Below are 24,561 nucleotides of genomic sequence, written 5' to 3'. Positions count from 1 at the left end.
AATTTCTGAAACCAGTGCCTTGCAGCAGAGGCACTCTTGTGCCTTCTCTTCTTGCACAGCGTTATTCCAGAGCATGGGTGATGCCCACAGGGCCCATACCACACCTAGCGGCAAGGAGAAAGCATGGGTAGTTCAGGACTCTTGCTCAGAATGAAGGCACATGACAAGGACTTCCAGATGCTCAGAGACCCACTGCCAAGCCCTGCTGCTCTCCCACAAACAACAAAACCAGCTGATACCCACGTCTGTGCATAGGCCCACATAATAGAGGGGTTTTTTATTACTTTTTGAAGAGAATGAATTCATACTGTCATAGATTATATAGAGCTGTTAATGCTCTGACCACTTGAGAAATCATATTACATCATGATGAGAACTAACAAAGCCAAACAAAATCTCTGGTCATTACCTAGGGTACAAGCAATTATTTGACACTACAGAATGCAAAGCAAGATTCCACACGGCTGCCTTCACTGCACCCTGCTGAGGTTGTCCTTGGTGTGCACCATGTTGTCCTTTCGCCCTTCAGGCAGATTAGCCCATGTTCTGTCGGTTGCCATAGCCCCTGGGATGGGTGTCCTTCCAGTCATCCCACTCTCGCAGTCTGTGCAGAGTTTTCTCGTCACCCTCGTCATCCTTTTGTTCTTGATCTTCCTGCTGCTGAGCTGCTCTTTTCAAATCAGCTAGCACAGGAAAATGAGATAGACGGGAGAGAAATAGAAGAAAACCAAAAAAAACAAACAAACAAAAACAAACAAAAAAAACCAACAACATTAGGGGAGCTCAGCTTGGTTCTGAGCACAACCCCAGACAATGAGAACAGAGCACAGCTAGCTCAGGGACGGCACGAGTGGGAAGAACATGTCTATTACTGAATATATTACATGCTATGCAATGGTAGCAAGTAAAGATGCCTCCAGAAGTTTCCAGAGAAACCAAGATCATAGAGGTGTCCTTCACTAACGGATTCTATTTCGGGAATCTTGCTAAATGACCAACAACCCCTTCATCAAAACAAAAACAAACAAATAACCCCCACAATCCTACCCACCAGCAACAATAAAAGCCCTAGAAACCTGAGATCACAGAAGTTAAGAAATATATATGATTTGTGAATTTCCAGAGATGTATGTAGCATTATAGGCAATGATTTCTCTACCAATTTGCTCCGTTCATTTCTTAAGGTTAAAGAAATTAGGATTATGTATCTCCATAAGGGTTATGAGCACCAGGAGCCCTCAGAGGGCAGAAGATGCCCTGGAACTGGAGATACAAGTTGTTGTGAGGTACCACGTGGGTGCCAGGAACTGAACCTGCTCCTGCAGACAAGAGCAGTGAGTGCTCTTAATTGTTGAGTCATCTTACTAGCCCCAACTTCCTTTATTATAGTCACACAATCTTTCCATGTATTTACTTTTCCTTGGATTTGGTAATGTTACAGAATTCTTACACTGTCAACCATGCTTAAGAATCAAATGAAAGAAATAGTTTCATGGACAGTCTCATTCACTCCGATATTTGACTTGAGTGTTTTTTGTAATTTCACATTCTTTGATAATTTTTTAAACAAGAGTTTGAATTTAATTGCTGTAGGTCTTCAGGTTTCCAGTAATTTTGCATTAAATAAACTTCCTCATATTTATCTCTGTTCACATCTCAATAATACAACACCCACAGGATTTTCTAAGAAAAATATGTATGTTTTGGGCTGGTGAAATAGTTCAGTCAGTAAATGCTAGTTGCACAAGCATAAGGACCCGAGTTCAGATCCCCAGCACTGACACAACAATACATGACCCCATTTCCAGCACTGGGGAGGAGGACATGCAGATCTCTGGTGCTCATTGACAAGTCAGCCTCAAAAGAGAGTCTGTCTCAAAAAAATAGACAGCAATTGAAGAAGACACTTGACACCTGATGTCAACCTCTGGTCTCTACTTAGATGCACATTCATGTACAAATCATACATACAAAGACACACACACACAGACAAACGGAAACAGACATACACACACCAAAGTCATAATAACAGGGCGGTCGCATAGGCAGCGGCTGTGTGAAGCTGGGCTCAGGCAACATGTACTACAAGTTCAGTGGTTTCACGCAGAAGTTGGCTGGAGCTTGGGCTTCGGAAGCCTATAGTCCGCAGGGGTTAAAGCCAGTGGTTTCCACAGAAGCACCACCTATCATATTCACCAAAGTCATAATAACAAAACTAGCATAGTAATGACCTAAAAACGGATATATGAACCAAAGGAACACATAAGAGGAGATCCTAGAAGTAAATTCAAGAAGCTATGGCCAACTGATCTTCACCAAAGGCGCTAGGAACACACCCAGGGAACAGTTTTTGCAGGAAATGGTGTGGGAAAATTAGCTGTCTATATGCAGAAGAATGAAACTAGATCTCTATTGTTCAGTTACAAAAGACCTACTGAAAATAGTCAAATATCAGACTGAAAATATAAAATTACTAGAAGAAAACAGGAGAAATCACTTCAGACATTGGAAGAAGTAGGGGTTTTAAAACTGATTTCTTTGTTTTTCTATTTTATTTATTTAGTGTGTTTCTGAGGGGGAGGTTTGCCACAAAACGACAACTTGTGGGGGGTGTTTCTCTCCTTCCACCATGTAGGCTCTGGTGACAGAACTCAGGCCATCAGTCTTGTGTGGCAAATGCCTTCACCAGCTGAACCATCTTGCTGGCCTGCAAGGACTTTTTTGATAAGACCTCCCCCCGTCCCCCGCCTCAAGCATTGGAAACAAAACCAAAAATAGACAAATTGGATCACCTCAAACTGCAATAAAAGGTTCTGCACAGCAAAAAAAAAAAAAAATCAACAGTAAAGAGGCAACCTGCAAGTTTGGAGAAAAGCCTGCATCTATTAAGGGGCATATATCCAGAATATACAATAGCAAACAAAACAAAACAAAACAAAAATAAAAGCAAAGAAACCAAACCCTCCAAATAATATAATTTAAAAATGCTCACTAGACTTACTAGACTTAAGTAGACGTTTCTCACAAGAAGACATACAAATAACCAATAAATATATGAAGAAATGGTTAATATTATTAGTTACTAGAAAAACGCAAGCCAGAAGTACAATAAGACTCAGTTTTACTTCAGTTAAAAAGCTTATGATCAGCAGGGCGGTGGTGGCTTAAATGCAGCACTCAGGAGGCAGAGGCAGGTGGATCTGTGAGTTCGGGGCCAGCCTGGTCTACAAGAGCTAGTTCCAGGACAGGCTCTAAAACTACAGAGAAGCCCTGTCTTGAAAAAAAAGGAAAAAAAAAGAAAGCTTATGATCAAAAATGGAAAACATAAATTCTGGAAAGGATGTGGGGAAAAAAGAACACTTGAACATTGTATTCTCACTGTGGGAAACAGTAGAAAAGCTACCTAAAAATGAAAAGCAGAACTACCATATCATCTAGCAATCTTGCTACTGGGCAAATACCCAAAAGAAATGACATCAGTCCGTCAAGAAGACATTAACCACTGTCATGTTCACTCACAGTAAAAAAAAAGCAATCAACCTAAGTGTCCATCATCTGAAGAATGGATAAGGAAAATGTGTTACAAGTACATGAGGGAATACTATTCAGAGACTTCAAAAGGATGAGCATCTTGTCATTTGAAGTGACATGGATGGAACTGGAGAGCATGAAATGAAATAAGCCGGCCATAGAAAGGAAAGTACTGCATGATCTTGCTCATACACGGAATCAAAAAGATTGATAGCAAAAAAGTTGAGAGGAACACTGGTTACCAGAGGCTGGAAAGAGTACAGGAGCAGGAGGGATGGATAAAAGCATGGTCAATGGGTACTGAGTTACAGTTACACTGGAGGACCAGTTTTGGTATTCTATTGCATAGAATGGTAACCTTAAATTGTGCTAACTAATAAGAGCTATGGGAGGCCTGGAGGTTAAGCTCAGAGGAGAGTGCTTGTCTAGCATATGTGAAGCCCAAGGTTCCACCCCTACGGCCACAAAAAGAGAAGAGAAAAGCTAGGACTTTGAATGTTTTCTTTTGGATATCTGCCTAGTAGTGGGACTGCTAGATCAAATGATATTTCTATTTTTATTTTTTTAATTAAATAAAATGATGGTTGTGGAGACAGCTATGTTTATCTTGATTTGAAAACATTATACAATATATACATATACTGAAACACTGAATGACACCTGTAAGCTTATACATTTTTTTTCCTATGTCAATTAAGAATTCAGGAACAATTTGGTAAGAAAGGCTTGGTTGTTACATGTATTAGAGCTACTGATAACTGCTGTTTTTGTATGGGGTACAGGGGAATGAACCCAAAGCTTCATAAACACTGAGTGGGTGCTCTGAGCTCCAACTGCAGCCTCCATTCTCTTCCAGTGGTCCCGGGGGTGGGGCAAACAGAGGGCACTGTACTTACTAAGCAGGAGTCTCTATCACTGAGCTACATCCCTGAACCCCAATTATCTTTTCTGAAGCCAAACTGGCTAGCGGAAATGGAAGTTTCCCGATCCTTCTTAACACATTATCTAACTTTATCTTGACTATTTCTCTTCAGAATTAGAAACAGCTATTTCTCTGAGACATTCAGCTTTCTTTTGATAGGAATTTTTTTCTTTTCTTTTGTTTTTGACAGAACCCCACTGTGGAGAGCAGGTTAGCCTTGATCTCACGTTGTCTTTACTTGCTACTTCTGAGAGCTGGAATTCCAGGCCAATGCCACCGTATCAGGCTGGGAATGGTACTTCAGTGCCACAATTTAGACTAGCAGGTATGGTGACTACTAGGCCACTTTTTTCTAGTCTTTTCTAGTCTTTCCTAAAGCAAAGGTCTGTGCATTTATTATAAAATATACATTTTTATGTGTTTATATCAGGATTACATACACCATTGCTTGCTGTTAACTTCCTTTTTAAATTGAAAAATCCCTAGTTCTCAAAGACAGGACAGAGTAAGACTATCAGGCAATTACTCATCTGTACTCCCTTATATCGTACAGCCTTGAATAGTTAATTATACTAACACCGCCACCAGCGTAGTCACTGAGGGCTGTTGGGGCCCTTTGCATACACCTTTCTCATTTCCTCATTTTGAGACATAGTTGTATTACACGTTCATTCCTCCTTAGCTCCCACTTAGTACTGCTTCTGAGAATAACTGTCCTCCAGTCACCACCAATGGCTCCCACTACTGCGGTTGTCTGAATCTCATTTTCTAGCAAATTCTTCAGGGAGGGATCATGGGAATAGTAACTTTTAGTTCCTGGATTTAAAAAACCATCAGTACTCTTTATACTTAAGAGTTTTTATCAGATACGATATTCTTGGTCCTACTTTTCCTCTTTTGGGATATTAAGTATTTGATACTTTATTTTACGAGTTTTTATCAGATACAATATTCTTGGTCCTATTTTTTCCTCTTTGGGGATCTTAAATATTTGCTACTTTATTTTTTCACAGCATGAAGCATGTCATAGTTCACAGGTAAGCTAAGACCTTTTTCCCCCTCAGATGTAAATCATGTGCAAAATGTTGAGATGTCTATGACATTTAATTGTTTTAAAAATTTATTTGAACTAGTCTTAGTCATTCTGGGTGAAATATTTCAGGAATATAATGTTTTTTATTTGTTTGGTTTTTATTTTTTCAGACAGGGTCTACACCCTGGAGGCTGGCCTTATACTTTCTATGTAGCCCAGGCTGGCCTCTGCCTCAGCCTGAATGACAGGCTTTCTTGTTTAGATAATCCCATCATCCATACGGCAGCTCTTTTTGCTGTTTTTAATATGTCATTTTATCCAAAATCCTCTTTATCAGTTTCTTTATAGTTTTCCTTGTTTAAAAATATTTAAGCTATTTTTTTCATACAATATTTTGATCATATTTTCTTCTCTTCCAACTCCTCATCATCTCTGTTTTGATTTTCGTCTTTTTGTTGTTGTTGATGTTCTTTTTTTTTTCCTTTTTACCTGGTAAGACATTTTTGGTTTGGACTCATTTTTCTTTCCTTCTACTTCAGCTTTGCCAAGTCTCTCTACCCCATTTCAGATGGCTCCTCTGTAGTCAATGCAACTTTTCAAATAGTATTTTACAACCCATTCTATAATATTCTTTCATATTTGTTCATTTTTGTTTTGCTGTATTTTGTGTTGTGAGACAGGTCTCACTATAGCCAAGGCTGGCCTGGAACACTGGGTAGCTGAGGATGGCTTTGTACCTAGTTGTTCCTACCCCCACGTCCCAAGCGCTAGGGTCCCTCCTGCCTTTTGTTCGCCTAGCCTTCTGGAGTGTTTGCAAATATCTCTTTTAGCCCCTTAATTCTGTGTGGGATTTGATCTTGGTAATTTTCCTTTTAATTCTGAAATATAATATACATGTCCCACAACTCATCTACTTAAAAGTTATATTCAGAGCTCTCCGACCACAATCACAATGTGTTGCTAACTTCTATGTGAAGTTTTTCTGAACTTTTAGGGAGGCTTGTGATCAAGGTGGTTATCCAGTTTCCCAGGGTCTCCACTCTGCTGCTTTCCCCCACAGTGGAGAAGTATGGCTTCTAGAATAGATACCCAGTCTGGTTCTCTCTCACTTTTATGTGACCCTTCTCTTTCTTCTCTCTGGCTCTTGTCCTCACAAATTTTGATTTTACTTGTAGCAACACAAAACAGAGCAAAACAAGAAAGAACAAGTCTGAAAGAACGCTTTAAAATGAGTTGGGAGACACTGTTGTGTAGGGAGGGAGGCCCTGCCTTGCGAGACCAGGTGGCTTAATTCCAAGAGCTCATTAAGGGCTGGAACTCTACTCCTACAGATTGTCTAATCATGCGTGCTTTTCATGTGCTTGGTATGAAAAGATGGCAGCCATCTCACCACATTGGCTTAGAGTTTACCCAACAGCAAAACCTTCCCTCCTTCCAAGTGCTGTTCCGAAACTGGCCTCACTGCTGCGGTTACTGACTACGCTACTTTGAAACTCATGATTCTTTGCTTTTCCAGGTAGTTAGCTCCTGGTGCCTCCAGCACAGACGCCAGTAACCTGCTCATATGTGCATAGATGACCTGCCTTTTCCTATCTTTACTTTGTGGGTCACAGGGATTCACTGTCATCTATCTGTGTTGTAGCGTTCAAGTTTATTTCGCATTTTAAGTATAAACATATGTAAAAAAGTAAAAGACAATGTGGATGCAGCCCAGTGAATCGTCACATACTTAGCAGGCTCGTGTAACTGGTCCCCGGACAGAAATATAAAACACTAACTTTGCAGAAGCCCAGCTGCATTTCTGATCCCCAACTAAAGGCAAATACTATACTGGCTTTTAATCAGCACATACAACATGTTTCTCCTGTTTTGAACATCATGCGAATGAAATCACACTGTATACATGCTTTTGTATTTGGCCTTTCCACACACAATTAGGTGTGCGTCAGCCACACTTATCACTCCAGCTAGTTAGCACAGCAGCTCATCATGTGAATACTCCAAAACTTGCTTATCCATTCTGGAATGTACGGGCACCCAGGCATACTGTATCCACACTGGACTATTAAAAACGAGGATGCTATGGCTTCATACTTTATGGGCACATTGTCCCTTGGGTGTATACCAGTGGTTCTCAACCTGTGGGTCACGTCATCAGATATCCAGCATCTCCAATAGTCATAGCAGCAAAATGCAGCTATGGAAGCAGTAAGGAAGTAACTGTATGGATGGGGGTCACCACAACATGAGAAACTGTATTAAAGGGTCACAGTGTTAGGAAGGTTGAGAACAACTAGTCTACACTAAGAAGTGAAACCTTGGGGTCAGAGTAGTATGCCTATATTCAATCAACTTCTGTGGAACCAACTAACTCTCTTAGACCTCCCATCTTTCCTGTTTCCTTCAGTTGAGCTTACTTCTTGTTTCCTTTGCTCCCACCTCACTGAAGTAGGATCTCAGGGCTGGTTTCATTGTCTTTCCTCCCCAGCATTGCATTTTCAACATCATACATACTCCCCTCCGAGCACAGCTTCAATTGTATTCCTCCAATTCTGGTGCTCTTCCAGTGTAATTCTCCTTTGGCTCATGGGTTACTTAAAGGCATGTTAATTCCTAGAAATTTGGGGAACTCCCCAGGTATGTTATGGTCTAAGAACACATTCACTGTGATTTCGATTCTGAAAATCATTTGAAAATTCTGATGGCCTCTATGTTGAATGTGTCATGTGTATTTGAAAATGTTTCTTTTGCTGTTGTTGGACATAGTTCTATAAATGCCAAATAGTGTATGGTGACTGACAGTGTCGATCAGATTTTTCTAGAGCCTTACTAGTACATAATTCTATAAATTACTAAAAAGGTATTAATATTTTCAATTGTGTAGGTCAGCTTCACACTACTGACAATATAGCTGAAAATAAAATAATTGGAGCTGTTTTGACTCATTGCTCCAATTCTTCATAATTTGCCCCCATAACTTTGGGTCCAAGGTGAGGTTGAACATCATGGTGAGGAGCATGTGTTGGAGCAAAGCTATTTGCTTCATGGTAGCCAGGGACCGGAGTGGGAGCATGAGAGAAGGGGCCCTCAAGGAGCTATTCCCTTCAACAAGGCCCCCACCCCCAAATTATGAACCTACCAATCGATTATTCCACTGATGAAGTCAAAGACCCCGGATCCATTCACTACCCAAAGCCCTACCTGCAGCACCGGAGATCATGCTTTCAACATGTGGAACTCAAAGCAGAACCCCAGTTGTGACTGTAGGTTTGTCTCTTTCTCCATTTGATTACTTTGGTCCTCCTGTGTCTGAAGCTTGTTAACAGGCACTTGCAGTTATAGTTCGTCTTCCTGGGCAACTGCCCCTTTCTTTTATCAGTCTGAAATGATCTTTTAAATTATCCTGTTCTCTTGAAATCGGCTTCATCTAGTATCACTGTAGTTACTGTTAATATGGTACATGGTTACAGTGCTTTTTCATTTTTGGTAATATTTAAATTTTTGTATTCTAAAATACACAATTTCCTATTAACAGTAGGCAGCTGTGCTAAGATGATCGATCCTTGATTTCTCGTTTGAAGGTTTGTTTTATTTACACTTAGGGTGTTCTGGGTTTGGCCACTTCCAATAGATGAGTGCTGGCCGACTTTTTTCATTTATTTAAATGCCGGGATACGGAGATCTGCAGATCTTTTTTAGTGAAGTATTTAATTAAGATCTTTTTGGGTCATTTTTTTTCATCTGGCTGTTCATTTTCTTCTCTCCGTGTCTGGTCCAGTCTGCTGGCCATGTTCAGTCCACCACTTCTCTCCCTGCTCTAGACTCCTCTGGACAGCTGTGCTCCCTCCCCCACACAGTGAGAAACACCTTCGTCTTGACCACACCTTGGAGCATGTCTTCACTTTGTTTACTAGGGATACAATTTCCCATCTTCCCTGGGCACTTTAAGATGCTGTCTCTGGCTCCTGTTGTTTCTAATGGGAGATGAACAAGAGTTCCTGTTTTTGCTCTCTGTGTGCTTTATTTCCCGTGTGGGGAATATGTGTACCTGTACACAGAGACCAGAGGTTGACACCGAGCATCTTCCTGAATTATTCCACCTTAGATATTTCAAAGAAAAGTCTCTCAATGACCATGGAATTCACCAATTTGACTAGCCTGGCTCACCGATGAGCTTTGGAGATCCTCCTGTCTGCCTCCCCAGCTCTGGAAGGACAGAGCATTCACTACCACACGGGGCTTTTTGAAAAACCTGCGTTTTAGGGGCTGACTCAGGTCCTCATGCCTGCATGGAAAGCACACATCCCCATGCAGACACACATAACAAAAAATGTCTTTAAAAATAAACAGTTTATTAATTCTCTGCCTGTGTATGTTTATGAGAGCATACATGTGAACTGATTCTCTCTCCACTATGGGTCCTGGGGATGAAAGTCAGGTTGTCAGCATGCACCTTTACCTGCGGGACCATCTCAATGGCACAAGCCTACCTATTTTTACATACATACAGACCCATACAAACCTCCCGGATAAAAAGGTGCTGTAAGTGGAAATAGTTCAAAGCCTGCTCCATAGTGCTATACTACTAAGCTGCGAGGTTCAGTGGGCTAAATGTAGTAAAGGCATTTTTTACATGTGTGTGGAGTGTACGCACACATGTGCATGTACAGGCCAAAGGTCGATGGTGCTGCCCCAGCTCATATACTGGAGTAAGGTCCTTCATTTGAGCCCAGAGCTTGCTGTTTCAGCTAGTCTAGTTGACTAGCTTGTTCTGTGCCTCATGGAATGCTGAGATTACAGACCAGCATATCCACCTAGGATTCCCATGGGTGCAAGGCATCTGACCTCCACTTCTCATGGTTCTGTGGCAGCAGCATTACCTGCTGAGCCACCTCTCTAGCTCCTAAAGATATTTTGACAGGATAGTTTCAAGATACCACGGGTTAATCAAGATGTAGCCCTGTGGTAAGTTGAAGAGCATCTGGATTAGAGATTTGGAATTTCTGTCCTCTAGAGAATAGTAACTTTTAATTTTAGAAGACCATGAAACTGTTTGGAACCAACATGCCTGTTTATCTCTGTTGCATTGCTAACAGTTAAATTCTCCGGTTAATTAGGGCTCCCCCTGTGTGTGTCTCTTCTTTTTAGAACATCTTTCATCACTTTGCAGTTGCTATGGTCACCTTAACTCAGTGTTCTCATTCCTCAGTCAGTAAGTCTACAGATTTCTATCTGACTTTTAGTTATGCTATGTAATGAAAGTGTAGCATACCCAGAGGTGAAAAGCTTTAAAAAAGCCAAACAGGACACCTTTCAAATGGCCACTGCTTGTGTGTGCGTGTGCATGTGTATGTGTGTGTGTTTGCACTACTGGAAAGAGCACTAACACTGGAAAGTTAAAGGCCTGAATTTAAATCAGAGCCTGGCCACTGTATTACTTAAGGCAGGCTAATTCACTTCTTACAGACCATTATCTCCATGGAGATTAGAATGCTTCCTTCACAAAATTAAGAGAGTCAACGAGACAAGGAAACTAAGGCTCAGAGGGTGGACAATGTCTCACCTGTTAAGTGGCGGGAAGTGAACTGGTCACCCCATGCCTGTTTGCGACATTTTTCCTGCTACATAATACATACACACATTGCTCTTCCCTTTGCCCATCTTTCCCTTTCAAAGAATCCTCTGAGTACCTCCTATGATCTAATTACCAAACTGGGCAGCAAGAACACAGAACATCAGAACTCCTGCTTTCCAGGCATCTTAAGTTCCCTTCACTCCTTCCAAGTCTGGCCTGCCCTCCAGTTTATGCATGCTTCTGGTCACTTTCTAAATACATGGAAGGAGTTACCCTTTTAAAAATATTTTGTTCAGTTTGTAAGTTTTGACTGCCCAGGGACCAGCATGATACCATCTGCTCTGCCATTACCACAAGTGGGCTTTTGATTTTGCTATCTGGCTGCTGTTCTCATGTCAGAACTGGAGATTGGAAGACAGTACTGCTGAGAATCATCTGCCGTTTGTTTCAATGGTGAAATGACATAGCCTAGGTGACTCTTGCCAGTATCTCCACTTAGACCACCTCTGCTCGGGTTCTAGCTGTGAAGGTGTAAGGAACCAGCAGTTAACCATCTTCCTCCCCCACTCCATACCTGATGTCGGCTTGGCTATCCCCCGGTCTGGTAATGCTCCATACTTCTGATGCTGGTCATACCAGTCACTCACCGTCATGGTTGCCAGGCTTGGATAACCAGCTCCAAATACTCTGCAAAAACCACATTCCATTCAGAGAACAAAACAAAGAGAGTAATATCGAACAGACTCTTCCCTCTTTAATGGTGAGATGGGTGCTTATGTCTTTCTCATTCCCCTACATGGAATCTTTTGGGGACCTGTACAATCTCCTCCAGCCATGCAGAAAAGGGGGCATCCATAAGGAAGCACTAAAGTCAAGAACATTCATGAGATCGAGAAGGTAGATAGCCCAGGGTCATCTCCCGGTAGGCGATCCCAAGGGCCAGCACTCCACAATGACACAATTAGCAATTGACAGGGGCGGTTCTGAAATGTGGAGAGAGAATACTTTCCTGCAGCCCCATGGAACAGCGTCAATAATGCAGAATTAAATCACAGGCAGGCAGGTATGTCCTTCTGAGAGTTGCTCACGAAGGCAGGAAGAGTGTCAATAATAGGAAAAAACCATGGAGAGTATGCAATTCTGCATTCGACTGACTGCTTTCTTTCTGCGTTACAGCGGCTTTTTAAAAACCTGATGTGAAGGGAATTCCTGAGGTCAGCCATGGAGAAAGGATCAGGAAGGCTCTTGGCCAAAAGAACATCATTCACAGCCGAAGCCATGACTTTGGAAAAAAAAAACCACCCATGTCTGTTTTGTAATTTACCCGAGCATTGCATGGAACCCTCAAAACTGGGCTGCGAAGGCAGGGCAGTCTGCAGCACTACCTACTTGGCTTGAGCCTTGTTCCGCGTGAGTATGAAGGGTTTCATTGGAGGCTTCTCTGGAAGAGATGAGTGAGAAGTTGATTCCTAAGAAGAAAATTAATTTTAGAGGTGCATTTGTCATTTTACCCATTTTATCACATAGGTTTTCAAGTCTTCTGGTGCTGAAAAAGCTCTACACTCAAAACTCACTCCCTTTCTGCTGCGGGAGCTCCTTCTGCTTCTTCAGCCAATAGCCTTTAAGATACCAGTCCACTTGGGCGTGGTTTCTTCTGCTTTAAAATGCAGCAGTAGCCCTTCTCTCTCTTTCTCTCTCTCTCTTCCGGCTACTAGACTCTGTTCCTGGTCGCCAGAGGGCTGTTGTCTAGGACAGTGATCTGTAAGTTTTCCCTTTAAATACATAACCCCTTTATTAATCATAATTCCAAACTGGTGTGGGATTGCTTTGTGACTTACGTCTACACCTTTCTATTATGTGTCTTTGGTTTCCACGCATTTTTTTCTTGTGGGGGAGAGTTCCGCGTGAATGTCAGAGGATGGTTTGCAGGAGCCAGTTCTTCCTTTCCATCACATGGCTTTTGGGGACAGACTCAGGTTATCAATCGTCTTGATGGCTCCTTTTATTTATCAGTCTTAAGAGGTATTAAGTACTTTGCCAAAATGAGAGAGAGCTAGTCCTCTCAAGAAAAAAACCATTTGGTTTCAAAATAGGCCCATCCAAAGAAGGAAATTCTAAAGCCTACTGCTGTGTCCCACATATACCCCTGAGCTGTGTTCCTTCAGCCTGACCTTCTGTGGAAAAGAATTAAGACCTTTCTTCCAAAAGCCTTTGCAAATGTAATTATGCTGTTAATTTCTGAGACCCTCTAGTGTATTTTAGAGACTGATTCATGTCTGTAAAGGGAGGAAGGGTAGACCAGCCATTCTTATATAAAGGTATACAGACATGCTGGAAAAAAGTAAAGATAAGGAACCAGATGGTGGTAGTGCACGCCTTTAATCCCGGCACTCGGGAGGCAGAGGCAGGCAGATCTTTGAGTTTGAGGCCAGATTGGTCTACAAAGCGAGTTCCAGGATAGCCAGGGCTGTTACACAGAGAAACCCTGCCTCGCAAGACAAGACAAAACAAAACAAAACAAAAAAAACTTAAAAAAAACTTTAAAAAAGGAAAAGTCTGGTTAAGTAGAAGGTGCTCATTTGGTTTTCATGTATTGCTTCCAGAACCCAACTCAATACCACATGAGAAGTGGTTTAAAAAAAAAAACAAAACAGACAACCAAAATACATACACCCAGCAAGGCAGGGACAGGGAAGGACTCAAAAGAGCCTTAGCCTTGACATGCTAGAAAATCCCATGTGAAGGACCAGGCTGGTGTTTTCCTCAAGTGAGAGCTCCCAGGCTCACGAGGACAAGGCAAACTAAAAAGCTGCTGTGCGAGGACCCGGATCAACTACTGTGGTGGCTGATCAAGTCAGCTCCTGTTGAATCCTGTACAGAGAGCAAGTGGCCACAAAGCATATACTCTTAAAGCAGCTCCGGGACGGGGGAGCACAAAGTTACTCTAAAGCTCTTCCACAAGATTGCTTAAAGTTGTCTTCTGGGCATTCTGCACATGAAGATGGCCCTGCTGCACTGGCTCCTACCTGGACGATCACCTAGTCTACAAGTGTGCAACTGGTCTACAGTGTGCAATAAGTTCTAAGTCTTTCCCGGAACTAAACACATTCCCCACTCCTTTGCTTCATCTTCCTGCTTTCTCTCCTCCTCTACTCCCCCACTTACTCTAATGCTGGCCTTTCTCTTCTCTCCAATAATTAAGTAGATTATAACAGCCCTCCCTCCTTAGGCCTTCTTTCCACAGTCAAAACCAGTTCCAACTTGAAGGAAAAGTACTTCCTTGCTACCACCCAGTTACAACTAAGTGCCTTAGATTAGAGAGTACCAGGGACAGCTGCCATAAGGAAGCAGAAAGCTACCCTGGCGAACCATAAGCCTTTCTCCACGTATCCTAAAGTCAACAATGTTTTTACGAAGACCTAGAAAGATGTAGTGTTTGCAGTGCTGAGGAATAAAATGAGGGCTCTGTCCATGCTAGACAAGTTCTCCATCACTGAGCTACTTTTCCAGTGTTTTCTAATTTTTGTTGTAAGACCTTTTGTTTTGTATCTCAAGTCACTCCTTTGGATTTGAACTCACTGTGTAGCTCAGTCAGACCTCAGACTTGGGATCCTTCTTCCTCCAGTCTCTCAAGTAGCTGGGATTTAAGTGTGCACCACTACATCCAGCTAAGGCCTTTGATTTGCGTTCACTCCTGCAGAATGTTCGAACTTCTGGCGGCAGCTTTCCATGGCTCTGTGGGCAAAGACAAGGCTTACCTCTCTTGGAGAGTCTTTTTCTTTCAGGATCTTTATTTCCTGGTCAATGCTTTCAATTTCTTCTAAGCTGATACCAATCCACCTCCGAAGGTGAAGGAGGTGATATTCACGAACACGCTCATCATCTGCTTGACCACTTTCCACAGCAGATTTCAGTGCAGACAACCTATGCTCCACCTCCTTCTTCTGCTTGTATCTGTTCCACAGAAAAGCATCACCCATGAACTTACACATACAGATTTCCTCAAAGAAGGCAACAGTAAGGTCTGCGTTTGCAGCTGTCCAGGCAGTATGTGTGCCAATTCCTACCTTGGAAATAGTCTACGATCTAGGAATAGATTCTATAATCCAGAGCCAGTCCCCAGACTACAAAGCAAGAGTGAGCCTAGGCACATCTTGATTTCAGTAAGCCCTGTCATTATCTTTCAGAATGAGATGCTCTAGTCATCCGGCCATATCAGTCCTCACTCTGCTGGATGCTCAGCGCCAGAGTGCTCCCTGTAAGTCCTCCACTTGGAAGATGAACCTTAGAGGTCACTGCTTACCTGCCACTGATGCAGGCCTTCTTATAAAACTGTGGAAAAGTTGGTCGGTCATCTTTTGTCTTTCATGCAAAACATTCCTGAGGTAGATCTTCTGACTCGTCTCTACCTAATTTTAAGAATCAATGATCTTGACCGCCATTTTCCAGGATGCATTCTAGTACCCCCTCTAGCATTCATCTGTCAATTATCTCCAGAGTGTGGCGAGCACTTCTAGTGCTGGGGACAGTTTGTAATAGAAGGCCCCTGCTTTCAAGCAGCTCTCATTCTAGTGGAGGAAGGTGGATCCAAGGGAACAGATGACAAGCTGGATGAGAATACACGCTATGGAGCAGTAAGAAGCAAGGTGAATGGAGAGGAAAACGGCATGGAAGCAGGCATGCTAGTATACCCAAGTGAGCAGAAGCCACCCTTCCAAAGAGAAGGCCTGAGCAAAGCCATCAAGAAAAGAAGGCAGCGTTGAAGTGATCCTGATACTGAGAAGAGTAAGGGGAAAGCAAATGTGCAAGGGGAAGGAGCGTCTAGAATAGACAGAAAGCAAGGAAAGGAAGTAAGGTACCAGCACAACCTTAGGGAGACAGCAGCGCAAGTGGCAAGAGATGGATGCATTAAAATAGGAAACAGGCAATAGTTACTGATGTGTTGGATGTGAAGGCTTGCAACAGACAAGAACCAAGTAAAAATGCCATGGTTTCCAGAAGTCTATCAAAATCCCTCTGCCTGGAACCCCCACTCCTTACTTCCAGAATAGGAAGCTGTTCTTTGGGGGTACCTTGATAAGGTCTTAGCTTCAAGTCGATGGAGAGTTTAAGGTGAGGAGGGTGGTCTCTGAACTCCTCAAAGTTTATACAAACTCTACTCGGATGCATTCTCTTCTTCCCTTCCTCTGCATACATGTGTCTTCCTCTTCTCTCATCTCCTTATCCCCTTGCTCTCCTTTTCCATCTTATTTTGTCAAGAGGTTTGATCCCAAAGCCAAGGACCACTGCACTGTAGACACTGTTATAAAAACTTTTAGGCTCTTCTTTAACCCAACAAGAAAGCATCTTGTATGCTACAGCATCACCATATGTAGCCGTCTGGGTAAAATAATACAAAGGCCAATTCCTAGCTCAGGAATGCTACTACTACTACAATTACTTGAGAATGTTTACTTGGCTCCACAAACAGCTACTCATGTTCTTCCATGGAGGTGCCTATGTCATAGGAAAACGACACAGAAGGATCCTAGGAGGTCTACACTCCAGGGTGAATTCTGGGTGAATCTAGTGGTCCTTTAAATAAAGTTGTTTGGCTTTTCTCCTTCTCCATGATCATTCATCACATGCACTCTGGTCCGTTCCTTGCTTCTGGGACTTAGCTCTTTCCCATCCTTTAGACTCCTGGCTCTTCAGCACCTGTTCTTTTAGGCTAGTGGCTTAAAAACAACAAACACATAGTAACACACAAAATCTTTTCTCTTAGATAAGGAACTTTCTTCAAATGAGAATTTGAATAGGACTGTAGTAAGTAATATACAAATAAAAATTTGTCTTGAAAAAAATTAGAGGAAGGCTCCCAACATAACTCACTGGTGGAACTCTAAGGCTCTGAAGGACAGACTGAAAACCACTGTCCTAGACTACATTAGTGTTCTAGACTCCCCAGGGTGGACCAACTATTATCTTAGAATCCCTTAGCCCTGTAACCACCCTGACTTGGGCGATTCCTTGCACTGTTTCCAAGCAGTTACAGTGCTAAGGAATTACAAATGTGTGGCAAATGGGGTACCACAAACGTCTGCTATCAGACATGATTACCTTCTACAGTTTCCATACCAGCATCACGTTTACCTGGTGGCCAGGCAGTTATAATACCCATTTCCCTCTATCTTCAAATTTCTGCTTCACCCTTCCTCCAGTCCTCATCTTTCATTTCACCCTGGTTTCCTATCCATCTTGTCCTGATCCACTTCTTTCAGGACTCGCTGCCAGTTACCCGCCTTCCTTAATCATGGCTATGCATTTTCACTCTGTTTTCTTCCCATCTTAGAATCGCCTTTCTGCAACCAACCTTCCTTCCTTCCTTCCTTCCTTCCTTCCTTCCCAGTGACTACTCTTTTATGCTTGAGAAGGATCAGCACTAGAACTAGAAATCTGAAAACCCGAGTTTCATTTCTAGCCTGACCACTTACTAGCTATGTAATTCTGGTCAAGGCAATTTGAAAAGCACACCCCCATATCTGTATAATGTGGATCTACTTCATGGGGTTGTGAGAGGAGCAAATGGAAAAATGTTCAAGAAAATTCTTTGTCAATAGCAATACAAACATCACTAGTAGATAAGCAAACAGCCTGGGGAGGGAATGGGAGCAGATAGCGCCCCATCTCTTAAGCAGTAGAATTTAGTTACACCAAGATGGGCTGATTCCAAAGAATCAGTTTTCGTAATGCTATATTGCTTTCATCTTTTGAAATACTACTCTATCTTTCCAGGTACCCCAAGCTTTAACAATGATCAAATTACTGGGCTGGGCATCGTGAAATACAATACAGTTGGAATACTAATACACTACTAGTCAAGGCTTCTGACCTTAAGAAGCTCCTAAGTCTAGAGACTAAAATAATTATACTATGCTAAACAGCGTGACTAGAGATTAAAGTGTGTGTTAAGGGAGGTAGGGGTGTGTGTGGTTGTGGGTGTGTAGGGAGAGGCCTTAGAATTGTTGTAACATTTTGCCTCTGTAAATTCTTCTATTGGTACTTTGTTGCATCTCTTCTGATAGTTATTTCCTTCTTTTTCTCCCTTAGCCTGCCCCCAACACTTAATTCTTAGCATTTTCTTCCCTACGTCTTTCCTTGGAAAACACATCTATATTCACCAAGGTAGTCGGCGCCTAAATTTTTTTTTGCATCAGTCACAACATAGACTCCCAAGTTTGGTCGCTATTTCCATATGTCTAGAGAAGAGGCCATCTAGTCGCCACTTACGAACCTAAACCCATTAAGCCTTATAGTCTGATTACTTACCCAGCTTCTTTCATTTCTGTTAAAAGAAGGGATGTGCTGTTACTCAACCACACTCATACTTAGTCCTGAAGAGGATTGAGAGAGTATGCACAGGGAAGCAGATAAGAGAGAAGACATGCCATTCAGGTGTTTTATTTAGGACAGATTCAGCATCTAGAGTCATGGGCAGAAGGAGTTACAGAAAGGAAGAGTCTGAATAATTTGGGGTTTTGCTTGTTTGCCACATAGGAGATTGAGCCCAGGCCCTCGAGTATTCAAGGAAAGCACTCTATCATTTAGCTACCAAAATTTGCCCTGGGTAAGCTTTCTAGCCATATAAATGCTCCTTACAAAAGCAGTGTCTGTGATAGCTCTAAGTTCCCTTTTATCGCTTCATTCCAGCCCTACTGGTGACGTGTGGTCCAACTGTTTCCTTTCAGTATTCAGTGCACAGTCCTTCAAGCAGACCTGCTCACGCGAGCCTTCAGCCCAGACCAGAGCGCTAGCTACTTCCTGTGCACACTGCATTCTACTTCTGTTTGGGACAGGCTCATGTTCTTTCTCCTATTGGTCAACAGGAAACACTGGTGAAGGACTGGGCACACGCCAGGCCCTGTGCTAGGCACACCACAGTGAACAAGAGAGAAATGGCTCCTACCCGGAGGGAGCACACATTCTGAGAAGATGGGCAATGGCAGAACTGCACGTGAGCTACATGCCACGAAGCAAACAAATGTGGAGGGAGAGAAAATGATAGGCGCTAACTACTTAAAGTGACTGGTGTGGAAAGGGATCGCTGAAGAACAACATTCAAGCTGAGACCTAAACAACAAAGAATCGGCCGTATGAAGAATAGTTAGTATAAAAAGAACAGCACGTACAAAGACGGAAGGAGCTGGTCTGTTCAAAGACCCGGATGGCAGTCAATGTAGCTAGCGTCCAGTGAAAAGTGAAGAACCACACGTGATGAGACTGGAGAAACAGATGCCAGATTACACAGGGCCTTGGCTACTTAAGCTCGGGAGGTACTGAGGGCGTAGACCAAAGTGTGCTAGCGGAGATGGAAGACAACAGGAAAAGATACCTTCTGTTGCTAGAATTGACAGGCCTTGCTGATGGACTAGATGGCAAAATGCAAAAAAAAGGTAGGTCTTGAAGTTACCTTCTAGGTTTCCTGCTTACACACCCAGCTGAATGGCAGTGTACTTACTGAAATAGTGATGAGCGGGTATTTGGGCACACTTGGAGTGAAAAGCCAGGCTTCAAGCTGGAGCTGTAGAGTGCTTCCCTAGTATGCACGAGGCCCTGGAATCAACCCCTAGCACCACAGCAGAAAAGGAGAAGAAAGAAACAGGAAAAGCTAGCACATGTGGAATTACCCATAAACGCTGTGAGAACCATGGTCAGAAGAGAGAGAGGATAGTTACAGGAGTCCAGGGGCAATAGTAGAAATGCAGCGTTGACAACTCACCTGTCACACAGTTTTTAAAATAATGTTCAAAGATCAAGATTACATGCCAAAGAAATGTAAATAAAAATTGTATACCTTTTTCTATTTAACTAATTGAACTTTCTAGTGTTAACATCCAGGACTTGTGAAATGGGAAATACTTTAAGACTTCATTCTTGTGGAGGGCAATATTGTTGCCACACATCGAGAGTCTTAAAATAGAGGAATCTATTCCAAGCAAACAGTAACCAAAGGAGTACAAATGTTTGTTCATAGCATCACTTAGAATCACACACACACACATCAAAAACAAAACAAACAACAAGCAAAACCATACCCCCAAATGCAAGCTAACAAAACAAAACAGGATCTAAAAACTTGACAATAATAGTTTAAGTGATTATGGTACAACTATAGAATAGAATATTACAAAACCATCAAATATGGCTTCAAATGACAGGGGAAATGCTCACAATATTAGTGTTTTAAAACCAGGATAAAAAGCTGCATTTACAGTATTGTTCATAATTTATTAACTAAAATAACTATATGTCTGAATGAAAATACAGCAGAAAGTTAACAATGACATCTACGAACGCTAAGATTAAGGCTTATTTTTGATTTAAAAATGTTTTGCAAATTTTTCAACAATGTGTAGTATTGCTTTCACATTCAGGAAGTCTACAGCTTCTATTTTTAGAGATCTTTCATCTCCCAGGCCACTGTGTTCTGAACCTTTGCCTCATCCTCCAGCCAGCTCGTGTCACTCCCTTACCTCTCTCCATCTCTTCTGCTTTTTTCTGGGGGTAATTGTCGGGACACAAACGTCACTGCCTTAGCTTCTGATCTATGCCTATGGGCGGCCAGTCCACAGTGTCAGAGAGAGGGTTCTGGAATCCATTTTGTCTCAGTCTAGCCCACGGTTTTGAAAAATCATTCCCTGTGACTTAACTGTTCCCTACCTACATTTTATTACTCTTCATACCCTTAGCACCCGAACTTGAGAAATTCCAATTTTCCTCTCCTCTGTTTTCTGCGTATTTCTGTGTGCACATGTGCCATGAATCAACACTGGTGCCTTTTGGGTGCTCGGCTGACTGTATCTACCAGCTCACTGTCTGTGTCTACCACAATCAAAGCTGCGCAACTGCGCTGACTTTGGCTGGATTTCTAATATCCAGAACAGTCCCCGGCATTCATGAAAGGCTTCATAACTATTTGTCAAATAGCCTAATTCTCAACCTTCTAAAGTCCAAGCCTGACCTCTCTGAGCTTCATTCTGTCGGACATCTCTACAGAGATGTCTTGTAGGTACTGCAAACTCAATATGCCACAGTACCGATTTTACACTCTCCCCATCCTGATTTACTTTATAACTTAAATTTATTTTTACAAATATTTCAGAATTTCATACACACATACTGTGTATTTTGATCATATTCACCCCCAACTCCTCCCAGATTCACTCTAACTCCCCCTCCAACTCCTTGTCCTTTTATTTTTTATTTATAACCCAACTTTGCTGTCTATTTACTCATGGGTGCTGAGCCAATTTCTGCTTCTTCACCATATTAAACTGGGACCATTGTTATTTAATTTCACATAGGACTGAACCTGAGGCTTAGATAGGCTAAATAACTTACCCCAAAGTCCAATGATCCGTAAGGAAAGCTGACACTCAAACCCAGAGCTCCGATTCTGTGATCTTACTTTTAACCACAAATATATAACTCCACCTGACCGTGAATGCCTACTGTGCCAGCCACTGAGCTGCACTAAGAGCTTTATATGTATGTCTGTTAGTCTTCCATAAAATAGTCTATGAAAAGGGACTTATTATCTCAATTTTAGACCTGGGAAAATGAAGTGATTTGCCCCAAATCCCGGAGTAACTAATGATGGAGCCGGGACTCAAACGCCCTCTCAAGCTTGCTCCTTCCCCATCACATCCCAAACTCTCTCTGATGTGAGCCCCACTCTTCTGCCCACTCCCCACCACCATTTTGCTCTAGCCTTATTTTGCTGCTTGGGAGGGGACGCTTTTTCTCTTTCCACACAGCCCCGCTCCAATACTGTTTATCTAATGCCTTTGTGGCTTGAATGACACCGTTACTTCGTTGGGCTAACCCCTCCTCTCTCCTTCCTCGGGCTAACATTTCCACCTCAGAACAGAAATTCCCTTTGCTGGGAGCCTGCTCTTCTCCCTTGTTCCCTGGACCTCTTTCTTCAGAGCGCCCATGCATCTCTCCTAGTACCATCTTATACTCGCACTGTTTCTATGCCACCTGCCCACACCAGAGCACAGTGATCACCCACATTCATACAAACACCCAAACAGGTTGCATCCCCAGTGCTTAACTTTGTTCTTAGACACTGAGCATTCACTGAATTTTTTTTTTTTTTGGTTTTTTCGAGACAGGGTTTCTCTGTGGTTTTTGAGCCTGTCCTGGAACTAGCTCTTGTAGACCATCACTGAATTTTTTTAAATCTAAGAATAAACAATATTAAGGTCACACGACGCTCTACCAGGACTATAATTAAGGACATTACACATCTCAGCTTGTACTCCTGAAGAGAACTGTTCAATAAATAGAACAGAATACTTTCTACATCTGTGATATTTACCCCATACAGACAGCATATGTACGGACATGGAAAAAGTCAGGATATACTTTGCTAATCCCAAAGGTCAGTATAGTAAACACCGCCACTATCGGCAACTATAAGGTGTGTGCTGGGGGGTGTGGAAATCCTGCGGTTTAGGTATAACCCCCTCAACAATGGCAGAGGCTTCTCAAGACTCTGGAAAGTTTGCTTTTACCATGGCCTATGTTCAATAAAGAACCATGAGAATGGCATACACCATTCTGCAGCGCACACACACACACACACACACACACACAAACACATGCACCCCAACAGCACTGCAGCCCTCAAATTACAGTCATTGACCCACCTCTCTATTTTAGCCTGTCTTTGAGATGCCATAGCAACGAGATTTGGATAGGCCATGGAGGTGCTAGCAGTGTTATTTTCAGCTGAGTTATTCTTGGTTTGGGGTAGTTGAAACTCTGCCACATGATAGCAATGACACTGAGTTAAGAAATTTAGGAAGTGTTCTCGAGCCCGCTGCAAATGATCTAGACGCTTGCTGGGGTTGACTTGTTTCATGGTGAGAGCTCCTTGCAACGCTGGCACCATCAGGTACTTCAGGTCGGTGGAAGCAATCTCTTCCAAATCTTCATTGCGGCTGAAAAGAGCAAAGAGGAGGCCGTGAAGCCTAGCTGAGCATTAAACTGTGGCTCTTGCTTCTGGGGAAGAACAGAGTTTGCAGAGAGAAGACAGCATTGGCCAGATTAAAAGAAAGTGGCTGAGTTTGCATACCCAAGGCCGAGCAGTCAGCCGTACAGTAGGGAGCATTGTCCTGGGATATTAACCATCTCAGAAGAGACGTGGAAAATGAAAAGAATGCAGACAGAGTGAGCAAGCAAGAACCACGCGAGTTTAGCCTTAAAGGTCCTTTCCACCCAGGTGCAATGGCTCCACCCTTGCTAACCAATCATGCTCTGCGGATACTACCCTCTCCCCCATACCTGAACAAATCAAGTTCCAATAACATTCCAGAAGCCTTCGCAAGGAGGTCCAGTCCTTTGGGCACCTTATCCTGGATTGTCCGGGAGCCGGAGGGTTCAGTTGCTACTTCCACTTCCTCCAGAAATTTTTTGCTGGTTTCGAAGAGCTCCGGAAGCCGCGGCAGCAGTAAGTCGTCTTCAGACGCTGCCATCTTGTGGGAGAAAGAAACCCGGAACAATTCTGACCAAAGTCAAAGGTAAACTCAGTAAAGAGCCCAAAAGGTCTCACGACACAGGAAACAGTACATCATTGGCCAATTGCTTGTTACCAAAGTGTCCCAAATGACTTCTGGGAGTAGTAGTTTACGGGCCCTGGCAACCGTTTCTATGGACTCATTTTCAGCAGTCAGCCTGTTTTAAAGTTGTAGAAGCTGTTTTACTGAAGACGGGCTCGAGGAGGCCAGAAGTGGACTAACAAGTTCCCAGGACTCTGAGACCCGGGAGTGGCGGGGTTGAATTCCGAGCGCTAGCCAGCGTGAGAGGGCGACCATGGGTGCGGTGCGGGTTGGGTCAGCTGCCGGCCTTTCCTCGCAAGTCAAGTCGGTCACCAAACAGTGTCCCAGCACCCAGGGGCCACTCTCTTGGTTCGCGGGTTTGCTTGCCCTAGCTGGCGCCTGCTCCCTTCCGTCTTCCGTCCCCACCACTCTTGCTTGCTCCCAACCAATCCTCACCCGCCGGTTCCCCTTCCCGCCTCTGTCCCCACACACTCGGATGCTCTTTGGGGCGGCACCCTATGAGGCCTCTCTCTTTGATCCCGAAAGTTTGGAAACTTGCAACTCCCACCTGCCAACAGCCGGCTGCCTTTCTTTCTTGTCACTTTCTTCTGAAGTCACACTTTACTTCTGGCAATCATTAACTCTTGTTCCCCGTGCTCCGTGCCTTTCAGCCAGCCGACAGGTTTTTTTTCTGTGCATGCATACAGCACGGATCACCTGCATTAGTAGCTAGTGATTTACAAATCTACCTTACCAGAATGAATTGGATACGTTCTAGTTGGCTCGAGTACTAAGTTACCCAGAGTCATCATGATACGAATAGAAAATAAAATGATCTCTTTGCAAAGCAGAATTGCAGAATGGCGCTGTTTATTAGGTGGCCACCTAGTGCTTAGATGTGGCTATTTTAAATTGA

The 24,561-nt window shown here is 42.9% G+C and overlaps 1 protein-coding gene across 1 annotated transcript; it reads right to left on the bottom strand.

Annotated features, from left to right (window-relative positions):
* Positions 1-314: 314 nt before the first annotated feature.
* Igbp1 (immunoglobulin binding protein 1) lies at positions 315-24,232 on the bottom strand. Its single transcript, XM_041644987.1, has 7 exons — positions 24,214-24,232; positions 23,392-23,582; positions 22,755-23,048; positions 14,820-15,015; positions 12,451-12,530; positions 11,636-11,748; positions 315-683 (listed from the first exon to the last, which is right to left on the bottom strand). The coding sequence occupies exons 2-7, from the start codon at positions 23,580-23,582 to the stop codon at positions 535-537; spliced, it is 1,023 nt and encodes a 340-aa protein (XP_041500921.1). The 5' UTR covers positions 24,214-24,232; the 3' UTR covers positions 315-534.
* Between the last annotated feature and the right edge of the window lie 329 nt (positions 24,233-24,561).

Source organism: Microtus oregoni, unplaced genomic scaffold (assembly GCF_018167655.1).
Source record: "Microtus oregoni isolate MIOR12 unplaced genomic scaffold, Mior012 000104F_ref0000108, whole genome shotgun sequence".
NCBI lineage: Eukaryota > Metazoa > Chordata > Mammalia > Rodentia > Cricetidae > Microtus > Microtus oregoni.
The sequence above is the reverse complement of the archived record's forward strand: the minus strand, read 5'-3'. Positions and strand labels throughout refer to the sequence as shown.